Source organism: Ictalurus furcatus, chromosome 2 (genome assembly GCF_023375685.1).
Source record: "Ictalurus furcatus strain D&B chromosome 2, Billie_1.0, whole genome shotgun sequence".
NCBI classification, from domain to species: Eukaryota; Metazoa; Chordata; class Actinopteri; order Siluriformes; family Ictaluridae; genus Ictalurus; species Ictalurus furcatus.
This window is the reverse complement of record NC_071256.1, coordinates 5,197,220-5,222,513: the sequence shown is the minus strand read 5'-3', so window position 1 is coordinate 5,222,513 and position 25,294 is coordinate 5,197,220. Positions and strand designations below refer to the sequence as shown.

The 25,294-nt window shown below is 38.3% G+C and overlaps 3 protein-coding genes across 9 annotated transcripts; all 3 read right to left on the bottom strand.

Moving 5' to 3' along the window:
• Positions 1 to 1,697: 1,697 nt before the first annotated feature.
• Positions 1,698 to 6,351, bottom strand: LOC128620002 (transcription initiation factor TFIID subunit 3). 7 transcript variants are annotated; one of them, XM_053644639.1, is made up of 7 exons: positions 6,206 to 6,351; positions 4,240 to 4,332; positions 4,099 to 4,160; positions 3,775 to 3,831; positions 3,563 to 3,692; positions 2,422 to 2,520; positions 1,698 to 2,098 (listed from the first exon to the last, which is right to left on the bottom strand). In XM_053644639.1, exons 1-5 carry the CDS (start codon positions 6,281 to 6,283, stop codon positions 3,683 to 3,685), a joined length of 300 nt encoding a protein of 99 aa, XP_053500614.1. In that variant the 5' UTR covers positions 6,284 to 6,351; the 3' UTR covers positions 1,698 to 2,098; positions 2,422 to 2,520; positions 3,563 to 3,682. The 7 variants fall into 7 exon arrangements, 6 of the variants coding, with proteins under 6 accessions (XP_053500614.1, XP_053500596.1, XP_053500606.1 ...); XR_008388055.1 differs by lacking the exon at positions 6,206 to 6,351 and having other exon boundaries at positions 3,547 to 3,692; positions 4,240 to 4,650; XM_053644621.1 differs by lacking the exon at positions 3,563 to 3,692.
• A 3,888-nt stretch (positions 6,352 to 10,239) lies between these two features.
• LOC128619901 (uncharacterized) lies at positions 10,240 to 11,818 on the bottom strand. The gene is made up of 5 exons (XM_053644405.1): positions 11,400 to 11,818; positions 11,138 to 11,290; positions 10,986 to 11,057; positions 10,749 to 10,816; positions 10,240 to 10,460 (listed from the first exon to the last, which is right to left on the bottom strand). The coding sequence occupies exons 1-5, from the start codon at positions 11,719 to 11,721 to the stop codon at positions 10,347 to 10,349; spliced, it is 729 nt and encodes a 242-aa protein (XP_053500380.1). The 5' UTR covers positions 11,722 to 11,818; the 3' UTR covers positions 10,240 to 10,346.
• Positions 11,819 to 18,132: 6,314 nt separating this feature from the next.
• LOC128619995 (transcriptional protein SWT1-like) lies at positions 18,133 to 22,953 on the bottom strand. Its single transcript, XM_053644581.1, has 8 exons — positions 22,640 to 22,953; positions 21,992 to 22,080; positions 21,850 to 21,911; positions 21,530 to 21,583; positions 21,318 to 21,447; positions 20,204 to 20,302; positions 18,717 to 18,886; positions 18,133 to 18,618 (listed from the first exon to the last, which is right to left on the bottom strand). Exons 5-8 carry the CDS (start codon positions 21,445 to 21,447, stop codon positions 18,610 to 18,612), a joined length of 408 nt encoding a protein of 135 aa, XP_053500556.1. The 5' UTR covers positions 21,530 to 21,583; positions 21,850 to 21,911; positions 21,992 to 22,080; positions 22,640 to 22,953; the 3' UTR covers positions 18,133 to 18,609.
• Positions 22,954 to 25,294: the final 2,341 nt, after the last annotated feature.

The following is a 25,294-nucleotide window of genomic DNA, read 5'->3' as shown; positions in this document are numbered from 1 at the left end:
AATGCATTATAAATTAATCTAAGTGTTTTGAATGTGTAAAGTTTCTCCTCGCATTAATGTTTCTATACTTTATGAGCTCAAGTGAAGATTGTTAGATGACCCCTAGGAAACCTGATGGACCGAGTCCCACACACCAGTAGACGGAAGTGAGCTATGGCTAAGCGGCTAAATAGCGACATCTTGTGCTATAAAGCTGCTACTACAGCTGGTCTACAGATAATCAGGTTCATTGGGCTCATTAGGTTTGTTCACAAGATTAAAAATAATAATAATAATAATAATAAAAAATAATAAAAAAACAACAACAAACAAACACCAGAAAATTAGAAAGGGTAAAAAACAAGAATCTAGCATGCAGAATACATCAGATAATAACTACTCAGAAACAAATTCTACTAAGGAGGGAAAACACAGAACTTACATATGAGAACCAATCAGGGGAAAGACAAGACAGGTGTGTACAGAAAATCAGAGGAACCAAGGAAGAAATTCATACTATGAGAAAAGATTCTTGTAAAATTTATTTGTTTTTCACATTTCAACTCAGAATCAAAAATCACACCAGGGCTCCTCACCTAACATTCCTAACATTGGTGGCTAAAGGGCCCAGATGTAGAGAAAGCTGTCTGGCTAACTTTGATGGACCAAAAAACACCATTTGAGATTTTGACTCATTAAGCTGCAAAAAACGGGATGCCATCCACACCGTTATTTCATCCAAATAATCAAGCAGAGATGCAAGTTTGTGTCACGAATCAAGGATGGGTTCGGAAGCAATCGCAGATAAGAACGTTTATTAAACAAATACACAACAAAACAAAGACACTAAGACAACTAGGCAAACCACTATGGCATGAAACAAAATGCAGTGACATGGAACACGGAAGTCTAAGACAACGAAAGACAGAGAAACGGTGCAGACAGTGGCTATATACACACAAGAGTGCTCATTAACAGAAACGTGAATCAGATGCAGGTGGTCATGTGACATTTAGTGCAGTGCAGTGTCTGATGGGAACTCGAGTCCAGAGTTTCCTGATACATGACAGTTTGGAGTCATCATTACATTTCAGAGGCAGATACACCTGGGTATGGTCTACTTAACAATGATATGCTACACTGTGTTTGAGAGTTTAATCCCAAAGGGAGCATATATAGAGAAAACAGCACAGGGCCAAGACAAGAACCTCGAGGAACCCCAGATGAGATAGGCTGAGAGCAGGAAATAGAGCTCACTAATTCCACAGCAAAGGTTCTCCTATATAAATAGGATGAGAACCACTTTAGGGAACGCCCATTAATCAGGGCCTTGACTCCACTCAGCAGAGCTTTACTGCACAGGTTCTTATCGTTGCTATAAAATAATGGAAACGATGAAAGAAAAACTCAAAAACAAAAAAGAACCAAAAACAGTTTAGAGTTAACCCTCAGGGTAATCTCAGTGGATAATCTCACCTTTGTACATTTGTACCTAAGAACTGCTGCTGGACTCATACTTAGATCAGACTATCCCAGGACTTTTCTTCATAATATGCTTCAGGACTGTTTGACTTTTTAGAATATAATGAATTATTACAGCACTATCCGATATCAGGACTGCTATTTAAACATAAACAGAGCTAAATAAAACATTTGTAACGTCCCTTATTATTACTAAAGTTACACCAGATATGTTGTGTTAATACCTCAATCAAATCCGTTTTATTTATTTATTTATTTTTACTTATTCCATTAACAATTAAACATTAAACAGTTAATAACTCTCCCTCTCTCTCGCTCATTAAAAATGTAAATGCTCGTAACAGATTATTGTGTATTGTGACATTGTTTACTGTTAAAAGCACTATTCAAATATCCAAAGGTGTCCAGCAGGCCACTGTGAGCAAATCAGAAGATAAAAACAAGGTCTTTTGTTCAATTAGCAAACAATTCCAGATGTGACCCCCAAAGATGTCCTCCTAAAGATGCCTGAACAATTCTGAGTCTTGAATGTACGGCTTACGTGCACAGCATGATAGTGCCCCCTGGATACAACGTCTTGTACTGGAGACAGCACTGCAGCATCAGATCGTCATTACCCTCCACATTCAGCCTGTTACTAAAAAAGGACACTTTAGTAACAGTGCACTTTATTTTTTGCACACTTATAGACCATTTTATTTATTCGTGTATAAATAAGAGTTGTTTTATTTTGTATGCAAGGAGGAAGTGAAATTGACAAAATTGTTATAAATAAAACGGTTTGTTCAGTTCAGTGATGGTGTTATCTTTGTGTCAAAAACAGAAGTAAAACAGTAAATAAATATCGGTTCTGGATATAGGTTATCGGGCATGTAAACATGCAAATAATCGGGATCGGTTATAAAAAAAAATCAATATCAGTCGCTCTCATACTTGAGCATGTGACCACTGTCTTCCTACCTCCAAGTCCATGGGATCTAATCCTCTTCACAAAGTCCAGGTGGCTGAGGAGAACATTGGTGTCAAGCACAATGAGGGGGTCCTGCTGCTGTTTCTGACCTTGAGATGTCACACACACACACACACACACACACACACACACACACATATATGAAACAGCAAAGCGCTAGCCTACATGGACACATCTTAATTTGGTCTAATAGTTTGTGCATGTGAGTACAATAGAGTCCAGTAGAGTTTGGTATGCTCAAACATACTCATACACACACATTTTTACTCACGTTCTCCTTATTATATCAGGTGCAAGCATTCACTGATTCTCAAGAAGGCAAAAACGATACATTAAGAGCCAAGGGGGTGTAAACTTTTGAACAGGATGATCTGTGTAAATTATTATTATTTTGTTTAAAGATCTTATTTTTTCATTTAGTACTGCCCTTCAGAAGCTAAATAAGATATTTACATGTTTCTCAGAAGACAAAAAAATAACAATTTACACCGATCATCCTGTTCAATAGTTTACACCCCCTGGTTCTTAATGTATCGTGTTGCCTTCTTGAGAATCAGTGAACTTTTGCACCTTCTGTAATAGTCGTGTACGAGTCCCTCAGTCGTCCTCAGTGTGTAAAGATGGATATTAAATCATATAGTCGCTGTTGTAAAGGGCTCAAACATGCAGAAGATGCTGGAAAAGTAAAGAATGTGCAGGACCTGAAGGATTTTTCTGGAGGATTTTTCTGAAGAACAGTGGGCAGTTTAATTGCTCAGGACAAACAAGGGACTCGTGAACAACTATCACAAAACATAAACACAGTCGTTGATCATCCAGGTAACAACACACAGTATTAATAATCAAGCGTGTGTAAACTTTTGAACGGGGTAATTTTTATAAATTCAGCTATTATCTATATGTAAACATCTGTTATGTGAAAACGCTTATTAAAGACTGTACTAAATAAAAAATAACACGGGATTTTTATGATCCATCTTATTTTGTTAAAAGTATTAAGATTTTGCAGATTCAACAAGGGGTGTGTAAACTTTTGGGCACAACTGTATTTGCGACGCACTGCATTTCATTTTCAAACTCGACCCTATTGTACGTTTTCATGCACGCCCTTTTACCCAGTGGTGACATTACTGAGTGCAATGGTGGCGCTCTCGTCTGCCGGGTCTACGTCCATGCTGGTCAGCTCTCCGTAACTCTTCTCCACCTACACGTGCAGTTGTCTGTTGGAGCGAGCCAGATGCAGCTCCTCAACTATCTGCATCTACAGTCGTAACAGAACAACGTGACGCCCAAAAACACACACAGTCTTCATTATAAGGGATGGACAATTCCATTAAACTTACCTCATAATCATTATCACTGGTTTCTGTGCACTCAGTAGAAGCGTCGTAACAACAAGCCTGAAAAAGAAAGTCCGAAGTCTTAATGAACTTCATTACTCACAAAATGGGATATACATAACTGTTTTTTTCTTTAAGAGCGAGTTTTTGTTTTTAATCATGGAATCCCAAACTTAATCCTGGCTGACTGGATAATTGTATGCATGAGTAGGTGTACAGGTGTTCTTATTAAAGTGTCCGGTATACTATATACAAAACTTCAGCATAGTACACCATCATCAGCTACGAGATTCTGAGGCTGAGATGAAGATAAATACCTAACCTCACCTGCTCACATGCTTGTTTTTGTCCCTGCAACTGCTTCTGCGTCTCTCTCTGTCCTCTGTCCCCTAAAACATATAATAATGAAGAACAGGCAGGAATGAACAATTTCAAACATTAATGCTTTAAGAATCTCCCCATCCTTACCTGATCCTCGCTGGAGGACGATGACGATCTGCGTTTCTTTCGTTCTTTCTTATGCTTCTTTGTTCTGGTCTTTTTTCTGGGCATCGCTGCTGCCTGTGAGGATATACAATGATGTGAATTCGACCGGGACATGACTGAATCTCAGATGTTTCCTTACTAGCTGTAGAAGTATAAAGTATAGTACAATCATACCATACTATAGTATACTTGTAGATATATTATGCAATATATACACACACCGATCAGCCATAACATTAAAACCAGTGACAGGTGAAGTGAATAACATTGATTATCTCGTTACAATGGCACCTGTCAAGGGGTGGGATATATTTATTAGGCAGCAAGTGAACAGTCGGTTCTCGAAGTTGATGTGTTAGAAGCAGGAAAAAAGGACAAGCGTAAAGATCTCAGCAAAACCTGCGTCACTCCACACAGACAGTAACCTGAGCTCAGAATCGAACCAGTGAACCTGAAGGCAGCGCTACCCCATACACACCATACATACCCCACAGCAACACAAATTACTCTCTCTAACTGTACACGCAGGTGTACAAACAAGATAGGTATAATAAATAGTAAAGTGGTAAGTAAGTGTACAGAGTGTGACGGCTGTGCTGTGAGCGGTCCGTCATCTCTGATCACTGGTGGTTCCTTTCTACTGATGGACAAGAAGAAGGTGGCTGACAAACTGTGTACAGCAAAACAGAAAATATTCAGGATTGAATATGTACAAAAGTGATTATATGTACCTAAAAATAAAATGTGTAGCTTCAATAGGAAGCTTTTGATAGCAATAAGATGTTAGGTAAATAATAGAGGTTATAAAGTAATATTATAAGTTTGCTAGGCTGTTTTATTCTGCATTGGATGAAAGTCCTCTGGATGAATGAATAAACCTGAATGGACTACATGTTTATCAACTTTCTATCATTATAAGGATTGATCTGGGTTAAGAATGAATGAAAGATAGATTAGACTAATACTAAGGTCACTAGTTTGCTTCCTTACTAACCTCTTACTCCTTACTAACTCATTTTAACTGTGTTGCTAACTTGGTGCCTTCATTATTTTTATTTTTTTTTTGCCATTATGTCTAACTAACATTAATTCTTCAAACAGAGCTCATAATTTCACCAAACCTTTAAACTTTAAGCTCTTGTTGTGTCACTGGGATATTAAACTGAGAGAAAATGTCACTTGCCGGAGTTTGACAGACTGGACCGAGTATCTCGCTGCTTCAAATTCAGATGTGTTGTTATTTTTATTCCACTCGTATTCAGGATTAGGATGTAACCCGAACATCCAATCGGAGCGCAGAAATGGGTCGGTGTTAACCAATCACAGCGCTGGAGGCGGGATTCATCGGAATATGGGTAGAGATGTAAATAACCGCTCTCGTATTCAAGATTGTGATTGGGTAACTCTGATGTCAAGTGTGAAGCATGATGGATTTAGATTGGCTAGTTTTGCTCTGATGGTGAAACACACAGGATTGTGATTGGATGCATTTTTTATTTATTTATTTTGCGAGCAGGTTGTTATCGGTTGAGTTCACAGAGTGGCGCAGGGATGATGTTGTTTGTACCGGAATCCGGAAGTTAGCATCAGACTGGTTCCCTCGACAAAAACCTAATAGGATTTTCCCATAGGCTTTTGGATTATCGCAAAAAATAAGCTCTGTGATCAACAATAGTGAACAATACTAACACGTTTTGTCCATCAAGAAAAGTTTCACAAATGAACACAACTTTTATGAAGTTTGAAGCCTAAATACAGTCTCCAGAAATACAATGCTAACTGTATGCTATAAACGAATTACACCACGGTCGCGCGACTTCAACGTCACCATCACCAAGCTTCCGACAACTTTTCCAAACTTGATTTAAAAACATTTTCCATAATACAGATTTACTCTGTGGGTGAATCTTCATCCCCATATTTTTTTTTGAAATTGTGCACAACAAACCTGAACCAGTTTATCTGCAAAGTTTTTCCTGTTCGGCGTGATGACGTTTAATGTCCCCGACAACGTCTGTAGTCCCATGTAGCAACCGCCTTTTCCAAATACACGTAAAAGCTTAAAAAAATCACGAGTAGGGTATTACTGGTGTATTTTATGTGGTAGAATATTCTGAGCTTGTGTTCACCACAGACCTTATTTCAGGCTTTTAACAAAAATCCCATTCAAAAAACCTCAGACTTCGGGACGATGGAACCGGAAGTAATAAAATGCTAACTCGTTTCCGGGTTTCGGCGTTACAAAATGACGTCATCCTGCATCACTCCATACAGTCAGGAATTCCCAATTTTAATAAATTTTATTATGTTTATTTATTTATTATTTTAATTAATCAAGATGAAACATTTGCACACAACATTGCAAAACATCCTCACAACAAAGAGTGTAAAGTCCACGAACCAGGCACCATAGCACCAAGAAAGAAGAGGAAGAAGACCTTTTTCCTTCCTTTAACCATAGGGGGCTTCTAAATAATAATAATAATAATAATAATAATAATAATAATAATACTCATTCATGAAACAAGGATCTAACTTTTTTGCAGTGTTTATTATTATTATTTTCAGTGATTCTAAGTAAATAAATAATTCTTTTTTGAAAGATGTAAACCAGGACTTCATATATTTCAACTTGTGTACAACTTTCCCAAAAGCAATAAATTCTTAACAAGTAGTTCAACTTTTTTGTCTTCCATTAACATACCAAATACAATATGATTTTGTCTTATTTATTTGATATGTTTTGTGTCTAGGCATTTAGATACGGTATGTCCTCCCGAAAAGTTTTAACAAAACTACACTCAGAGAATAGATGGTCAGATGTTTCTATATGCTCGTCAAAGATGCAGCTGTTACGGTCAAAATTAAACATCTTTCTTAACTAATTATTTGTAAGATACACATTATTTAAGACTTTAAAATGATTTTTTAAAAACATTTGGGGGAACAGGAAAGCCAGTGTAGTCTGTCCGACACTTCCTACATTCAATTTCATGAAATAAATCCAAAATTAAGTTTCTTTTACTTGATACAGGATGCAAAACTTCATCAAACATACTACTTTAATGACCTGTTTGAGACGTCTGTTTCCAGAATTTCACATCCATGTATGACAAGTGTAATGTTAAGGCAGTTGTAGAATTTTTCACCATTATTAAAAATAGACGTGGAATGGCTTTAACTATACTGGGCAGCATTGTTTAATACCTCTACTGATTTCAAAAGATGTGAGGATCCTTGTAATAAAGAAATGCAACCATTTGTATTATAATATAATTTCAATAATCTAGCGTAAGCACTGTAACCATAAACTGATGCTCTGTTTTATCAGGAGCTTTATGAAAGTCAAGAAACAGAACAAACCCATCGTCTAAAACCTCACCACTATCATCAGGAAGATCTTGTACTAAACGGATATTATTATGTATTGATGTTTGTCTCATAAAGCCAGATTGTGTCTCACTGATTACCTGTGTCAGACCTTTTTCTTTAGACGAGAAGCATAGATATGAGTCTACATTTTATAGTCTGTGTTTAACAGAGTTATAGGGTGATTATTTTCCAATAAGTTTCTTTTTTTTTTTTCCTGGCTTAAAAAGTGTGAACAATAAAGTTCTCATAAGGAGCTCCAGAAATATCTGTAAAAGTTGGCAGATTGTCTTTCAAACCCAAGAGATTTATCAACTGATCAAAGGCAGTTAACTGATTGGTTCAATTCTTTAATGGTAAAATCTGCTTCACATTTATCTCTAAATTGTAACTCTATCTGAGGGATAAAAAGTTTCATTGAATCAAAAAATAGTTTTCTCTCCCAGCTTTTCTCATATGAACGTTATCCAGACAAGATTGTTATAAGAGCAATTTTGATCCTTTATTTACAGCAAGCAGAAAATGTCTTTCATAAGGTCCTCCTCTTCTAACAAATGAGATTTAAATAATTGCTTATGAGTTACAACTCTTTAAAGAAGTTACATTTCAATGTAAATTTTCCCATGTTTTTATAACAATGCTAAAAAAGCTTGTTGAGGCTTCTTTCCGATTGAGCTGAAGCTTTGGAGCATTGAAAACTCAGAGCGCAGCCACATCTGGTGGTGTGCAGTAATTATTGCAGCCAGAAATTCGAGGCTGTTGGTTTCATAATTTTAATCCGTTATGATTCTGGTGAAATTCTGTGCTTCAAATGTGTTTATTTATGTGAAAATATTAGGGATGTGATTGTGCTACAATAAAACTTTCAAATGTCATGCTCCACTGTCATTTTTAAAAAATTTATTTTCATCACTGCAAATAGTATGAAAATATATAAGATACAAATAAGCTACAGGAATTTTACAAATGTTTCAAGTAAAATTTCGAATATATTTTCAAATTATGAGAATATTATATTATTTAAGAAGTGTGTGCACAAGCAAACCCAAAAAGAGCGAGAAACTTAATGTAAAGAAAACATAAAAAGATGTTTAGACCTGGTGAGATGCCTGGAAGACTTAGAATAAGACATGAACACAAAATAAAGTGTAGACATGATTGTGCAATCAACAAGATCCTTATAGATCGTTAAAAGGTGAAAATTAAATCATGTTAATGTCTGTGCAGAGGTTTGCACGTCCTCCTTGTTTTTGTGTGTGCGGTTTCCTCCCACTGTCCAAAAACATGCAGGTTTACTATGTTAGATTGCCCCCAGCTGTGAAAGTGTGTGAATGGTGCTCTGAGATGGACTGGCATCCCATCTGAATTCTCCCACCTTGTGCCCAGTGTTGCTGAGATAGAGTCCGGATCCATGACGAAGCTGACCAGGATAAAACAGTTACTGAAGATGAATTAATAAATAAATTAATTAACCCTATAGCTACACCATGCTGTATATAAGCCAAAGTCCTATGTTTCCTTCTCTTCTTCTCTTTATGGAAAAGAGGATGCTATGTTCCAGGCAAAGTGAGATTTGCTCTGTGTTAGAACACTGAATGCTAAGGGTGTCAGATGTAATCTATGCCGCGCAACCACAGGATTGGTTCATGTCAGCGGTTCATGTCAGTGGTTTATGCGCGATGTCTATTTCCAGCACTTGGTCTCACAGTGGAACAAGCTGCACAATTCATCAGCATGAGGCTGGTTCACTGCCACTCTGACAAGTGGCAGACATTATTAAGGACTGACAGCAGGTGTAACAGCAATTCCCCTCCTCACATGTGCTAGAGTCCTTTAAGGCCCCTCTTTACAAGATTATACAGGATGCTAAATTACAATCATGTCACTTTATGACTTTGTTGCAAGGTCATACACACGCCTCTGACAAGTATTAGCAGTTTATAAAACCACAGTTGCGTTCATAACTAGCATTCTCATGGTACTTCAGAGCCACTGTGAGACACTCAGCATGTCACAGGTACCGCGAGACTGTGGCCAGGGCAGTGGGGACTGATGGCAAAATGGCTACTTCCTCTTTCTCAAAGTTAATAAAAGTTGTGCCATGCACAGAGAATACTGTGTGATACTCCACACTCAACAAGCACACTATCATGCACCCTTTAACATGCTATAAGGACCGTTTTCACAACAATTTCACCACAACTAGTTTAGAAACACAAATTCAGTCCAGAGAGACTTTCTCACGACAGTCACAAAAGAACTTCTAGCGGTCATCTTACGCAAAACAGGGTGATGACAAAAGATTTCTAGAACATACAAGTGGTGTCTCAGTGGTTAAAGTCTCTGGATTACTGATCAGAAGGTCAGGAGTTCAAGCCCCAGCACTGCCAAGCTACCATTGTTGGGCTCTTGGGCGAGGCCCTTAACCCTCAAACTGCTCAGTTGTATAAATGAGATAAATGGACGTCGCTCTGGATAAGGATGTCTACCAAATGCCACAAATGTAAATAAAAAAACAAATGATACAAAATAATAAATGATAATAAATGACAAACACTCAAAATATAATTTGTAGGATTATCCATCAGCACACAAATATGATTAAATCTGCTATTAATGGTCAAATAAAAAAAGTCACAGTAACATGCTTATCATGCTTACCATGGTGTGTATTTAATATACTGTATGTATTCAGTATTATTCTAGATATTTACTGTGGATTAGTTTGTTAGAATGCTGGCATATTCAGTTTTGTCTCCAGCGTTGATCTGGACCCGTGCTGCTCCGGCTGTGTTCACGTGGGTTACAGTAGAGTAAGTAACATCAGGTTCAGTCTGTGGAAAGACAGATATATAAATTATGTGGCTTTTACTATGGACTCCAAGAGGCAAGTAAAATTCGGTAAAGACAACACTAAACTCTAATAGAAGATATTTTCCTATAACTCACTGTTCAGTGAAAGCATGTGTGGTTCATGTGTGTTACCTGCAGTGTATCACGAATACAACTAAATCTGCTATAACTGTTATTGTAGAAGTCATGCAGAATTGACGGGAGATTAAATGAGGAATACAGTAGGACTCAAAGACTTTAAAGATGACTCTAACTACATGTACACTAACCTGATCCTTCTGCTTTCTCTTACAGTCCGGACGTCCTTCAGTGATCACGTTCTCTCCACATCTTCCTCCTAAAGAGAAAAGACCTCAGAAATCACACCTCTAGTGGAAACTACACAATTTCATTTTCCTTATCCAGAGACACTTACAGAAGTGCTGCTGCTTCTACAGGTTTCAGTTCATCAATCTCAGAATTTGTTTTTTTTTTTTTTTTTTTGTGTGTGTGTGTGTGTGTTGTACCTTTGCGTCTCCAACAAATAAATGCCACTACACCGGATATCACCAGCAGTAAAACTCCCAGAATGCCAAAAACTGTATAATAAAACACAACAAAAATGTTAATAAATGTAATAATACAGTATTTTTTCATTGCTGATGAAAAGTTCTGGCACCTAGAGGGAGGCTGCTGTGTGTTTGCTGTCTATCTTGTTCCAGTGTTGTTGAGGATGATGCAGGTGCAGAGTTTGTTGTTTTACTCTGAGGTGGTTCTGATGAAGGTGTTGTGTCTGTTTTCCTCGAGTGTGTTGAAGTTTCTCTTCTTCCTACTGAAAAGACAAAACTTATTAAAACTAATGACTGTTTTTATCTCTGTTAGTAATATGGCACATGACACTGGAGTAAAGCATGCTCACAGTCATTAATGAAAACATGTACCTTTAACAGATAATCTGACATCTCTGCTATCAGCCTGTACAGAACATCTGTAGAGTCCCTGGTCCTCTTCAGTCAGGTCTGATATGAGTAGAGAGAGGTTTCCTGGAGCGTTGTTACTGACCAGTTTGACTCTGTTTCTGTGAGGTCCAGTCTGTTCAGGGTAAATTTCCTGAAAGTGATTGATTCTATTAAACTGCCATTTTACAGACTTTGGTTTGTCCTGTAGGTCAGTGCAGACGCAGGGCAGAACTACAGACTCTCCTGTGAACACAGTCACACCCTCTACCCCTGTCTTCTTCACCAGCTCACAGTCTGTAAACATAACATTTACAGTTAATAATAGAAGTACTGCAATTATTAATATTCCCTGCTTGTAAATCACAACATTTTCTGCTGCAGACCAGAAGAGATTTTTAAAGGATGAGCCGATCACCTGTTTAAATTCTCTATATGAATCCAATATCAGGACTCTGATACTGGGGCTTAGGCTTAATCAATCAAATTAAATCAAAATAATTAAGATATTTTTGAGAATATCAGGCCATTGCCATTTCAATGGAAACAGCAGCCACAGATGCATCTCGGCTACAAAAGAAGACTGTAGAAAATGAAATGCACAAAATGTCCCTAAATGGTGCAAAAAGGCAGAAACTAGAACTGCATAGCATGACTGAAATAGACAGGAAAATAATATGGATAACAACAAATGTGTCTGGTGTAAAACTGAAAATGGAGCTGGATACAGGCTCAGCTTTGTCTGTGATTTCTGAAGCTGTCTACAACAGACTGTTTTTAAAGCTACCGTTAGAAAAGACCTCAGTCATGTTAAAGACGTACACAGGTGAAAAGGTGTCTCCTAAAGGCAAACTGAAGGTAGATTCAGATTTATGTGTTGAAAAGTGGAGGGCCCACTCTTTTTGGACGGGAGTGGTTGAGAAAAATCCAGCTTGACTGGCATACCATCAAAGCCCTGAACACATCATCAACAGGCCTTAACAGCACAAACTGTAGCTCTGACCAAAGATTGTCACAGCTCCTGAATGCTAATGCAAAAGTGTTTGGAAAGGGCATTGGTAAACTTAAAGGCAGGAAGGTGAAAATTTAATCAAATGAAACAGCGACGGCGAGATTTCATAAAGCACGTCCAGTGCCCTATGCACTACGTCCTAAAGTAGATGCTGAACTTCAAAGCTTGGAGGCATCTGCCATTCTCTCCAAGGTTGACTGGAGTGATTGGGCTACACCCATCGTGCCGATAATCAAGAAAGGTGGAGGTGTTCGCATATGCGGGGACTTCAAAGTGAGTATTAACCCTGTACTGCACACTGTGCAGTACCCCTACCACGAACTGAAGATATTTTCTCATCTCTGGCAGGAGGGGAGAAGTTTTCAAAGGTTGACTTATCACAGGCATATCTCCAAATGGACGTTGAGGAGTCAAGTATGAAGTTTCTAACCATCAACACTCAGAAGGGATCGTACCAGTACAATCGTCTTGTGTTTGGTGTGGCATCGGCTCCAGCCATTTGGCAAAGAGCAATGGATCAGGTTCTTCAAGATATACCGGGAACACAGTGTTATCTTGACGACATAATTGTGACAGGCAAGAATGATGAAGAACATCTCCAAAACCTCAGCAAAGTACTTACCAGGCTAAACGTGTATGGTCTACAGGCAAAGAGAGAGGAGTATGAGTTTTTCAAGAGTGAAATCTCATATTGTGGACATGTCATTGACAAACATGGCTTACACAAATCACAGGAGAAAGCTGAAGCTGTGCTGCAGGCACCTAGACCGGAAAACGTGTCACAACTTAGATCATATTTGGGCCTTGTAAACTATTATCACAAATTTCTCCCAAATCTTTCTACAGTACTGCACCCACTTAATGCACTGTTACAGACAGACTGGCATGTGAGGCGTCTCCATATGGCATTGGTGCCGTTTTGTCACACACTATGATCTGAGCGTCTGATTGCGTTCGCTTCAAGATCTCTGACGAGTGCAGAACACAATTACGCACAGATCGATCGAGAGGCCCTTAGTGTAGTATGGGGCATAAAGAAGTTCCATCACAACCTTTATGGCCAAAAGTTCATCTTAGTGACAGACCACCAGCCCCTTGTGTCCATCTTCAACCCCAGGAACGAAATTCCGGTGATGTCAGCCACATGGTTGGCCAGCTCATGGAAATGTTATGATCCCAGAGTTTTCAGTGAGATGTGAGCAACTGTCTGTACGCCAAGGAACTCTGACGTGTGGCTCTCGTGTTACAGTTCCCGCTAAGCTTCATACTAGAATGTTAGAGAACCTACATGAGGGTCACCTGGGTACAGTCAAGATGAAAAGCCTCGCTCGTAGCTACGTGTGGTGGCAGGGAATAGATAAACGGATCGAGGATCTCACAAAATCCTGTTCAGGATGTCATAACATTCAAAATGTACCTTATCAGGTACCCTTACATCCATGGGAGTGGCTGTCTGCACCATGGCAAAGAGTGCATACTGACTTTGCTGGGCCATACATGACTTCCATGTTTCTAATTGCTGTGGACGCTCATTCAAAGTGGCCCGAGGTCATACCAATGAAATCTACCACCTCAGAAAAGACTATTTCTGTTTTGAGGAGTATCTTCTCCAGAAACTGTTGGAAAATTATATTAGACTAAAATAGAAAATATAGAAATTAAAAAGAAAACCCTCTTTTACAATAGTTGAAAAAACTTGGTGTCGAGAGGACCCGAGCGAAGTGAGCCTGCAGAGAGATAAGAAAATCCGTGCTTATGTAAAATATATACGCGCACACACACACACAGAAAAAGAGTTTTGAAAACTTCATGAACTTTAATGTGCATGCAACAATAAACCAGACGACGGCACTGCTGTTCATGAACAGACAACTGAGATCTCGCTTTGACCTTCTAAATCCTAACTTATGGTGAGAAGTGCAGAATAAACAGTTCAACAAGTTGACAAGTAAAGCAGCAAGGAGTTTTGATGTTGGACAGCAAGTTTTAGCGTGTGATTATGGAGAGAACAAGTGGACACCTGGGCGGATAGACACAAGAGCTGGACCACTGATGTATGAAGTGGAAATTGGGGAGCATACGTGGAGACGATCAAGTACTGGATGCTCAGCCAAAGAACAACCCTGAACACCTGCATTCAATGAAACGGACAGAGTGTGTCCACCAGACTTATCACTTGATTCTGATCGTGACACTAACAAATGTACGACACCTGCAACAGAAACAGTCTCCCTTGAAAAGAACCCTCATGTTACTCCCCAGACACCGAGGCGCTACCCTGAAAGGAACAGGGCGCCACCCAAAAGACTGGATACAACAATCAGCAGGACAAAGTGTGTTGGACTCATGAATTTGTTCACCATGTTAGGTTTAAATCCTCTAAAAACAGATTTGCAATTGACTTACATTACTCCGTTCCAGTTCACATCCTTCAAAGCATTGGCATGTTTTATTTACTCTCACAATCCCCCAAACACACACACACCCAAAGTCTCCATAAAAAAAATGAGACAGCAGTGTTTCCCACAATAACCAAAAGTTTTCCACAATGTGAAAAAAAACTTGGAGAGTAAGCTGAACTAACCAACAAAATTACCAAGTCAAAAAGTTCCAGTAAGAGAAAAACTACTGACTTCAAGTCTGATAAACAGTCTGCACACAATAACAAATATAATGTCCTTAACTTTTAAAGACTTGTAACAGATAATATAACAGTGTAGGACACGAGTCTTTTTGAAGGGATTTGTTCATTTAGGAGGCTGGTTAGTTAGTTTACTCATAAAAATGCTAATCAAACACACCTGCCTGTAATTTTCTGTGTATAAATCTTTGGTTAGATGTTTCAGGTGTGTGTGATTAGGGATGGAGTTAAACTCTGCAGGACAGTGCAGTGGCCCTCAGGACCGGAATCGCCCATCCCTGGTTTAGGAGATAATTTCTTTTTTTTGATCATAGAATTTTTATTGGAAATTTGCATTTTACACATTATAACACCACACCCAACAACATCAACAAAACAACCACAGCCAAAACCAAAAGAAAGGGGGGGAAAAACAATAACAAACAAACATTCAAAGGAAAAAAAAAAAAAAAAAAAAAAAAAAAGGGTAAGATGATTAGTGTTTACCGTCTACCTCTCCTCAATCCAACTCCAGGGTGCGTACATCATTGAAGTAGGTAATAAATTGTTGCCATTTTCCCAAAAATGAGTCACCCCTGCCTCTGATGTTGTACTTGATTTTTTCAAGTTTTGAAAAGAAGATTAAATCTTTAAGCCAGACTGATATAGAGGGGGGTTGTGGAAAGGTCCAAGACAACAATATTCTGCGCCGAGCAAGTATTGATGCAAAGGCCACAACACTAGCTTGTTTATGGTTCAGAGGCTGACGCTGAGATGGAACACCAAAGATGGCAATTAAAGGACAGACATCCAATTTGATTTTAAGAACGTCGGACATAGATTTGAAGAAAGAGTTCTAAAAGTTCTGCAGTTTGGGACAGAGGGCAAACACATGACTCAGGTTACAGGGCAAAAGTTTGCATTTTTCACACATGTGAGGAACATTGGGATATATTTTAGACAGTTTACTCCTAGAGAGGTGAGCCCTATGGACCACTTTAAATTGTATGAAACTAAGTCTAGCACAGGACGTGGTGGTACGTATATTATCTAATGCTCTGCCCCAGTAATCATCCTCAAGCTCCAGGCCCAGTTCCTCTTCCCAAGCACTAATGGTTTTGATATTGTAAAAATCGTCTTGTGATCAGATCGTTGCATATATCCGTGTGATGATGCCACCCTTATGAGGATTCAGCTTGAACACCTCTTCCCATGCAGACTTTGTAGGTAAGGAGGGAAAACCAGCGAATAGGGAGGAGACACAATGCCTCATTTGAAAGAAACGGAATAGGTGAGACGGAGGCAGACTGAATGACGAGTAATAATGACGAGCGAATAAAATTCGCCACCATTAATGCAGAATAGGAACGGGTGACATGAACTCCGAGATATTTGAATTTTGAATCCTCCAATTGAAAAGGTATTTCAGTCTGTTTTATCTTTTGGCCAGATTGGTTCATGGGTAAGCATTCACTCTTTTGTAGGTTCAGTTTATACCCGGAAAATTTCCCAAAGTCATTTAATACGCGTATTATCTCTGGAATAGATGCAATTGGATCTGTAACATAAAGTAGTAAGTCGTCAGCATACAGGGCTAGTTTATGTTCAGTTCCTTTGCGAATTATACCCTGAAAAACAGGAAGAGTTCTAAGCGTTATCGAGAGAGGCTCAATCGCTATGGCAAAAAGTAAGGGAGACAGAGGACACCCCTGGCGCGTACCCCCTGACAAAGTAAAATAGTCAGATTTAGCATCGTTGGTATATATGGAAGCTTGCGGTTCCACATATAATAAACAGATCCATGATATCAGTCCATCCCCAAAGCCGAACCTCTTTAGCAACATAAAAAGATATTCCCATTCGATCCTATCAAACGCCTTTTCTGCGTCCAAAGAGATGACCACTTCAGAGGAGTCGCTGTTTTGTTTTGAATACAAAATACTAAGTAGAGTACGAATATTAGAAAAGGAATGCCGTCCTTTCATAAATCCGGTTTGCTCCTCTGAAATAATGCTAGGAAGAATCCCCTCTAAACGAGAGGCCAAAAGTTTGGCTAAAATCTTGACATCAACATTGAGGAGGCTAATAGGTCTATACGAATTACATAATGTTGGGTCCTTCCCATCTTTGAGCAATAGAGTTATAGATGCTTGTCTCAATGTTTGTGGCAGTGTACCTAGTTCTAAGGATTCCTCGAATACAGCCAGGAGTAATGGGGCCAATGCAACATGAAATTTCTTATAAAACTCGGAAGGAAACCCGTCCGGGCCAGGTGATTTCTTAGATTGCAATGAATTGATTGAGTTAGTGATCTCATCTAAGGTGATGGGGCTGTCAATTTCAGATGCCAACAGAGGGTCAACTCTGGGAAAATAAATATTTCTAAGAAATGGTCCACGTTACCCGAATTGTCAGGAGCCCCAGCTGTGTATAAAGAGGAGTAAAAACTTTTAAAAGTTGAATTAATTTCTACAGGATCCGAGGTTAATGCACCACTGGACTGCATAATCTGAGTAACAGAGCGCTCAGCCACGCAGTTGGTGAGCCAACAACCGACCGACCTTATCTCCATATTCATAATAATTGCCATGCGTATGTAACAACAGCCTCTCCGCCTCACCTGTCGACAGCAAATCAAACTCCCCCTGCAAATTAAGCCTTTGTTTATGCAGCTCAGGGGTCGGGTTGAGAGCATATTGGTCGTCAATAGCTCGAATATGATCAGATATCTCTTTTTTCTTATTCTTGCGCTGCTTTTTGGCATGAGCAGAATAAGAGATTATCTGTCCCCTTAAGAAGGCCTTTAGAGTTTCCCAAAGTAAAGAGTAAGAGATTGAATCAGTTTGATTGGTAAGAAGAAAATCATCTATCCAAGTAGAAATATACTTGCAAAACGATGAATCGGATAAAAGTAGAGAATTAAGCCTCCATGGGGGGCGAAAGGCGCGATGTGAAGATAGAAGAATGTCAAGACTTAGAGGAGCGTGGTCTGAAATAACAATTGCTAGATATTCAGAGTTTACAGCCCGAGAAATTAGAGAGTTATTAATAAAAAAGTAATCAATGCGAGAAAAATATTTAGGCAGATACAACTGGGTATGGTCTACATAACAATGATATGCTACACTGTGTTTGAGAGTTTAATCCCAAAGGGAGCATATATAGAGAAAACAGCACAGGGCCAAGACAAGAACCTTGAGGAACCCCAGATGAGATAGGCTGAGAGCAGGAAATAGAGCTCACTAATTCCACAGCAAAGGTTTTCCTATATAAATAGGATGAGAACCACTTTAGGGAACGCCCATTAATCAGGGCCTTGACTCCGCTCAGCAGAGCTTTACTGCACAGGTTCTTATCGTTGCTATAAAATGCATTGCATGCAGCCTTTTCTTTAGATGAAATTTGACCTAAATAAACAAATGAACGCATTATAAATTACTCCAAGTGTTTTCAATGTGTACAGTTTCTCCTCACATTAATGTCTCTATACTTTATCAGCTAAAGTTACAATGTCTTGTAGTGGAGACAGCACTGCAGCACTAGATCGTCATTATCCTCCACGTTCAGCCTGCCTGAAACAATGTTAACCAACAGCCGCCATCACCTGGTGAGCTGCTGCATGCATTCATACAAAGAACAAATGAAAAAACACACAAAATCAGCAGCTCACAGTCAGCGTGAGACACTTGCTGCATGGACTGGCTCCAGAGACGCGGCTCCCTGGTTCTTCAGGGAGGTGTAGATGTAGTCCACAGCTGGCCTTTGACAGTTTCCTGCTTTTTAACGAGTCCAGCTCTTGTAGAACCACCCAGGGAACCAGCAGCGTCGGGAACCCCAGAGCTGCAGCACAGAAAGAGTTACTTAACCAGTTAAACCCGATCTCCTTGCTGTCAAAAATCAAATACTGTTTAAATCTGAATGATCAAGTTTACATATTTTTTCTCTTTATATCAATAGTAGTAGTGTTGTAGTACTAGAGCGATGGAAAAACTGTCCAAAATGCAAAATAAAAATACACTAAACACTAAAACAGTTTTCTGCATTGAAAGGCTCACCAAATAAAAAAACCCACCCTGAACCAAGTATTCTAATTAATAAATATATAACTAGATTTTTTTTTGTATTTGTCAAATATTACATTTGCAGATATGAGAAGTAACTCCAAGTATATCATCTTTCACTCTTCTTTATAGAGGATGTTGACACCACCCATCCACCCACGCACGTACTAACACAGACATACTCACTGACCACTTTATTAGGAACATTTATGCTCATTCATGCAGTGATGCAATCAGCCAATCACGTGGCATCAGCAGAGTGCATCAAATCACACAGATACAGGGCAAGAGCTTCATTTCATTCCAATTCATATTCCATCTACTGAAAGAGTTCTGATACACGTGCTTAAAAGCAAAGTGAATTCTCCTCATAATGGTGAGTTTTATTGGTTACTCGTCCAACAAGTGTGCGGACTAGGATGCCTGAGAAAAACAAGATCTAATCTGTAATCGTACAATCTGTAATCCCAATTTCAGATCTTTTTAGAATAATATTTAGAATTAATAAATGGCGCCATCTTGTGGCCGTTTTGAGATTGCGAGCAGGACCGTGATTGCAGCACTAAATCTGAGGGGAGACGATTCAACAACGACATGCACAGGTAAAGTATACTTGCTTTAATTAACTGATGAACTTTATTTAACATAACAGCCATTAATGCACAAACGAGATGTGTTACATAAACGCTTGCTATGTAGTTTAGGAAACAGAGACGAACTCACAGAATCACGTAATCTGTTCAACTCATCGAAGCTTTTATTTAAAAAAAGGAAAAAAAAGGACACTTTAGTAACAGTGCACTTTATTTTTTGCACACTTATCGACCATTTTATTTATTCGTGTATAAATAAGAGTTGTTTTATTTTGTATGCAAGGAGGAAGTGAAATTGACAAAATTGTTATAAATAAAACGGTTTATTCAGTTCAGTGGTGGTGTTATCTTTGTGTCAAAAAAAGAAGTAAAACAGTAAATAAATATCGGTTCTGGATATAGGTTATCGGGCATGTAAACATGCATATAATCGGGATCGGTTATTAAAAAAAAATCAATATCAGTCGCTCTCATACTTGAGCATGTGACCACTGTCTTCCTACCTCCAAGTCCATGGGATCTAATCCTCTTCACAAAGTCCAGGTGGCTGAGGAGAACATTGGTGTCGAGCACAATAAGGGGGTCCTGCTGCTGTTTCTGACCTTGAGATGTCACACACACACACACACACACACACGTATGAAACAGCAAAGCGCTAGCCTACATGGACACATCTTGATTTGGTCTAATAGTTTGTGCATGTGAGTACAACAGAGTCCAGTAGAGTTTGGTATGCTCAAACATACTCATACACACACATTTTTACTCACGTACTCCTTATTATATCAGGTGCAAGCATTCACTGATTCTAAAGAAGGCAAAACGATACATTAAGAGCCAGGGGGGTGTAAACTTTTGAACAGGATGATCTGTGTAAATTATTATTATTTTGTTTAAAGATTTTATTTTTTCATTTAGTACTGCCCTTCAGAAGCTAAATAAGATATTTACATGTTTCTCAGAAGACAAAAAAATAACAATTTACACCGATCATCCTGTTCAATAGTTTACACCCCCTGGTTCTTAATGTATCGTGTTGCCTTCTTGAGAATCAGTGAACTTTTGCACCTTCTGTAATAGTCGTGTACGAGTCCCTCAGTCGTCCTCAGTGTGTAAAGATGGATATTAAATCATATAGTCGCTGTTGTAAAGGGCTCAAACATGCAGAAGATGCTGGAAAACTAAAGAATGTGCAGGACCTGGAGGGTTTTTCTGAAGAACAGTGGGCAGTTTAACTGCTCAGGACAAACAAGGGACTCGTGAACAACTATCACAAAACATAAACACAGTCGTTGATCATCCAGGTAACAACACACAGTATTAATAATCAAGCGTGTGTAAACTTTTGAACGGGGTAATTTTTATAAATTCAGCTATTATCTATATGTAAACATCTGTTATGTGAAAACGCTTATTAAAGACTGTACTAAATAAAAAAATAACATGGGATTTTTATGATCCATCTTATTTTGTTAAAAGTATTAAGATTTTGCAGATTCAACAAGGGGTGTGTAAACTTTTGGGCACAACTGTATTTGCGACGCACTGCATTTCATTTTCAAACTCGACCCTATTGTACGTTTTCATGCACGCCCTTTTACCCAGTGGTGACATTACTGAGTGCAATGGTGGCGCTCTCGTCTGCCGGGTCTACGTCCATGCTGGTCAGCTCTCCGTAACTCTTCTCCACCTTCACGTGCAGTTGTCTGTTGGAGCGAGCCAGATGCAGCTCCTCAACTATCTGCATCTACGGTCGTAACAGAACAACGTGACGCCCAAAAACACACACAGTCTTCATTATAAGGGATGGACAATTCCATTAAACTTACCTCATAATCATTATCACTGGTTTCTGTGCACTCAGTAGAAGCGTCGTAACAAGTCTGAAAAAGAAAGTCCGAAGTCTTAATGAACTTCATTACTGACAAATGTGATATACATAACTGTTTTTTTCTTTAAGAGCGAGTTTTTGTTTTTAATCATGGAATCCCAAACTTAATCCTGGCTGACTGGATAATTGTATGCATGAGTAGGTGTACAGGTGTTCTTATTAAAGTGTCCGGTATACTATATACAAAACTTCAGCATAGTACACCATCATCAGCTACGAGATTCTGAGGCTGAGATGAAGATAAATACCTAACCTCACCTGCTCACATGCTTGTTTTTGTCCCTGCGACTGCTTCTGCGTCTCTCTCTGTCCTCTGTCCCCTAAAACAACATAATAATGAAGAACAGGCAGGAATGAACAATTTCAAACATTAATGCTTTAAGAATCTCCCCATCCTTACCTGATCCTCGCTGGAGGACGATGACGATCTGCGTTTCTTTCGTTCTTTCTTATGCTTCTTTGTTCTGGTCTTTTTTCTGGGCATTGCTGCTGCCTGTGAGGATATACAATGATGTGAATTCGACCGGGACATGACTGAATCTCAGATGTTTCCTTACTAGCTGTAGAAGTATAAAGTATAGTACAATCATACCATACTATAGTATACTTGTAGATATATTATGCAATATATATATATATATACACCGATCAGCCATAACATTAAAACCAGTGACAGGTGAAGTGAATAACATTGATTGCTGTTTTTTTTCTGTATTGGCATAACGTCCTCTGGATGAATGAATAAACCTGAATAGACTACATGTTTATCAGCTTTCTATCATTATAAGGTTTGATCTGGGTTAAGAATGAATGAAAGATAGATTAGACTAATACTAAGGTCACTAGTTTGCTTCCTTACTAACCTCTTACTCCTTACTAACTCATTTTAACTGTGTTGCTAACTTGGTGCCTTGATTTTTTTTTTTTTTTTTTTGCCATTATGTCTAACTAACATTAATTCTTCAAACAGAGCTCATAATTTCACCAAACCTTTAAACTTTAAGCTCTTGTTGTGTCACTGGGATATTAAACTGAGAGAAAATGTCACTTGCCGGAGTTTGACAGACTGGACCGAGTATCTCGCTGCTTCAAATTCAGACGTGTTGTTATTTTTATTCCACTCGTATTCAGGATTAGGGTGTAACCCGAACATCCAATCGGAGCGCAGAAATGGGTCGGTGTTAACCAATCACAGCGCTGGAGGCGGGATTCATCGGAATATGGGTAGAGATGTAAATAACCGCTCTCGTATTCAAGATTGTGATTGGGTAACTCTGATGTCACGTGTGAAGCATGGCGGATTTAGATTGGCTAGTTTTGCTCTGATGGTGAAACACACAGGATTGTGATTGGATGCATTTTTTTATTTATTTATTTTGCGAGCAGGTTGTTATCGGTTGAGTTCACAGAGTGGTGCAGGGATGATGTTGTTTTTACCGGAATGCGGAAGTTAGCATCACACTGGTTCCCGCGACAAAAACCTAATAGGATTTTCCCATAGGCTTTTGGATTATCGCAAAAAATAAGCTCTGTGATCAACAAAAGTGAACAATACTAACACGTTTTGTCCATCAAGATAATTTTCACAAATGAACACAACTTTTATGAAGTTTGAAGCCTAAATACAATCTCCAGAAATACAATGCTAACTGTATGCTATAAACGAACTACACCACGGTCGCGCGACTTCAACGTCACCATCACCAAGCTTCCGACAACTTTTCCAAACTTGATTTAAAAACATTTTCCATAATGCAGATTTACTCTGGGGATGAATCTTCATCCACATGTTTATTTTTTTGGAATTGTGCACAACAAACCTGAACCAGTTTATCTGCAAAGTTTTTCCTGTTCGGCGTGATGACATTTAATGTCCCCGACAACGTCTGTAGTCCCATTTAGCAACCGCCTTTTCCAAATACACGTAAAAGCTTAAAAAAATCACGAGTAGGATATTACTGGTGTATTTTATGTGGTAGAATAAAACGTGAAAATATGTTGAGCTTGTGTTCACCACAGACCTTATTTCAGGCTTTTAACAAAAATCCCATTTTAAAAACCATTGACTTCGCGACGATGGAACCGGAAGTACTAAAATGCTAACTCGTTTCCGGGTTTTGGCTTTACAAAATGACGTCATCCCTCCGCTACTCTACACAAACAGGAATTCACAATTTAAATTTATTTTATTATATTTATTTATTTATTATCTTAATTAATGAAGATAAACATTTTCAAACAACATTGTAAAACATCCTCACAACAAAGAGTGTAAAGTCCACGAACCAGGCACCATAGCACCAAGAAAGAAGAGGAAGAAGACATTTTTCCTTCCTTTAACCATAGGGGTCTTCTAAATAATAATAATAATAATAATAATAATAATAATAATTCATGAAACAAGGATTTAACTTTTTCTGTTGCAGTTTTTTCTTTTTCATTATTTTGAGTGATTCTAAGTAAATAAATAATTTTTTTTTGAAAGATGTAAACCAGGACTTCATATATTTCGACTTGTGTACCAAAACTTTCCCAAAAGCAATAAATGCTTAACAAGTAGTTCAGCTTTTTTGTCTTCATTTAACATACCAAATACAATATGATTTTGTCTTATTTATTTGATGTGTTTTGCGTCTAGGCGTTTAGATACGGTATGTCCTCCCGAAAAGTTTTAACAAACTACACTCAGAGAATAGATGGTCAGATGTTTCTATATGCTCGTCACAAAAGATGCAGCTGTTACTGTCGAAATTAAACATCTTTCTTAACTAATCATTTGTAAGATGCACATTATTTAAGACTTTAAAATGATTTTTTAAAACATTTGCGGGAACAGGAAAGCCAGTGTAGTCTGTCTGACACTTCCTACATTCAATTTCATGAAATAAATCCAAAATTAAGTTTCTTTTACTTGATACAGGATGCAAAACTTCACCAAACATACTACTTTAATGACCTGTTTGAGACGATGTTTCCAGAATTTCACATCCATATATGACAAGTGTAATGTTAAGGCAGTTGTAGAATTGAACAATTTTCACCATTATTAAAAGTACTTGTGGAATGGCTTTAACTATACTGGGCAGCATTGTTTAATACCTCTACTGATTTCAAAAGATGTGAGGATCCTTGTAATAAAGAAATGCAACCATTTGTATTATAATATAGTTTCAATAATCTAGCATACGTGCTGTAACCATAAACTGATGCTCTGTTGTATCAGGAGCTTCATGAAAGTCAAAAAACAGAACAAACCCATCGTCTACAACCTCACCATTATCATCAGGAAGATCTTGTACTAAACGGATATTATTATGTATTGATCTTTGTCTCATAATGCCAGATTGTGTCTCACTGATTACCTGTGTCAGACCTTTTTCTTTAGATGAGAAGCATAGATATGAGTCTACATTTTATAGTCTGTGTTTAACAGAGTTATAGGGTGAATTTTTTCCTGGCTTAAAAAGTGTGAACAATAAAGTTCTCATAAGGAGCTCCAGAAATATCTGTAAAAGTTGGCGGATTGTATTTCAAGCCCAAGAGATTTATCAATTTATCAAAGGCAGTTAACTGCTTGGTTAAATTCTTTAATGGTAAAATCTGCTCCACATTTATCTCTAAATTGTTTATTTATCTGAGGGATAAAAAGTTTGATTGAATCAAAACATAGTTTTCTCTCCCAGCTTTTCTCATATTAATGTTA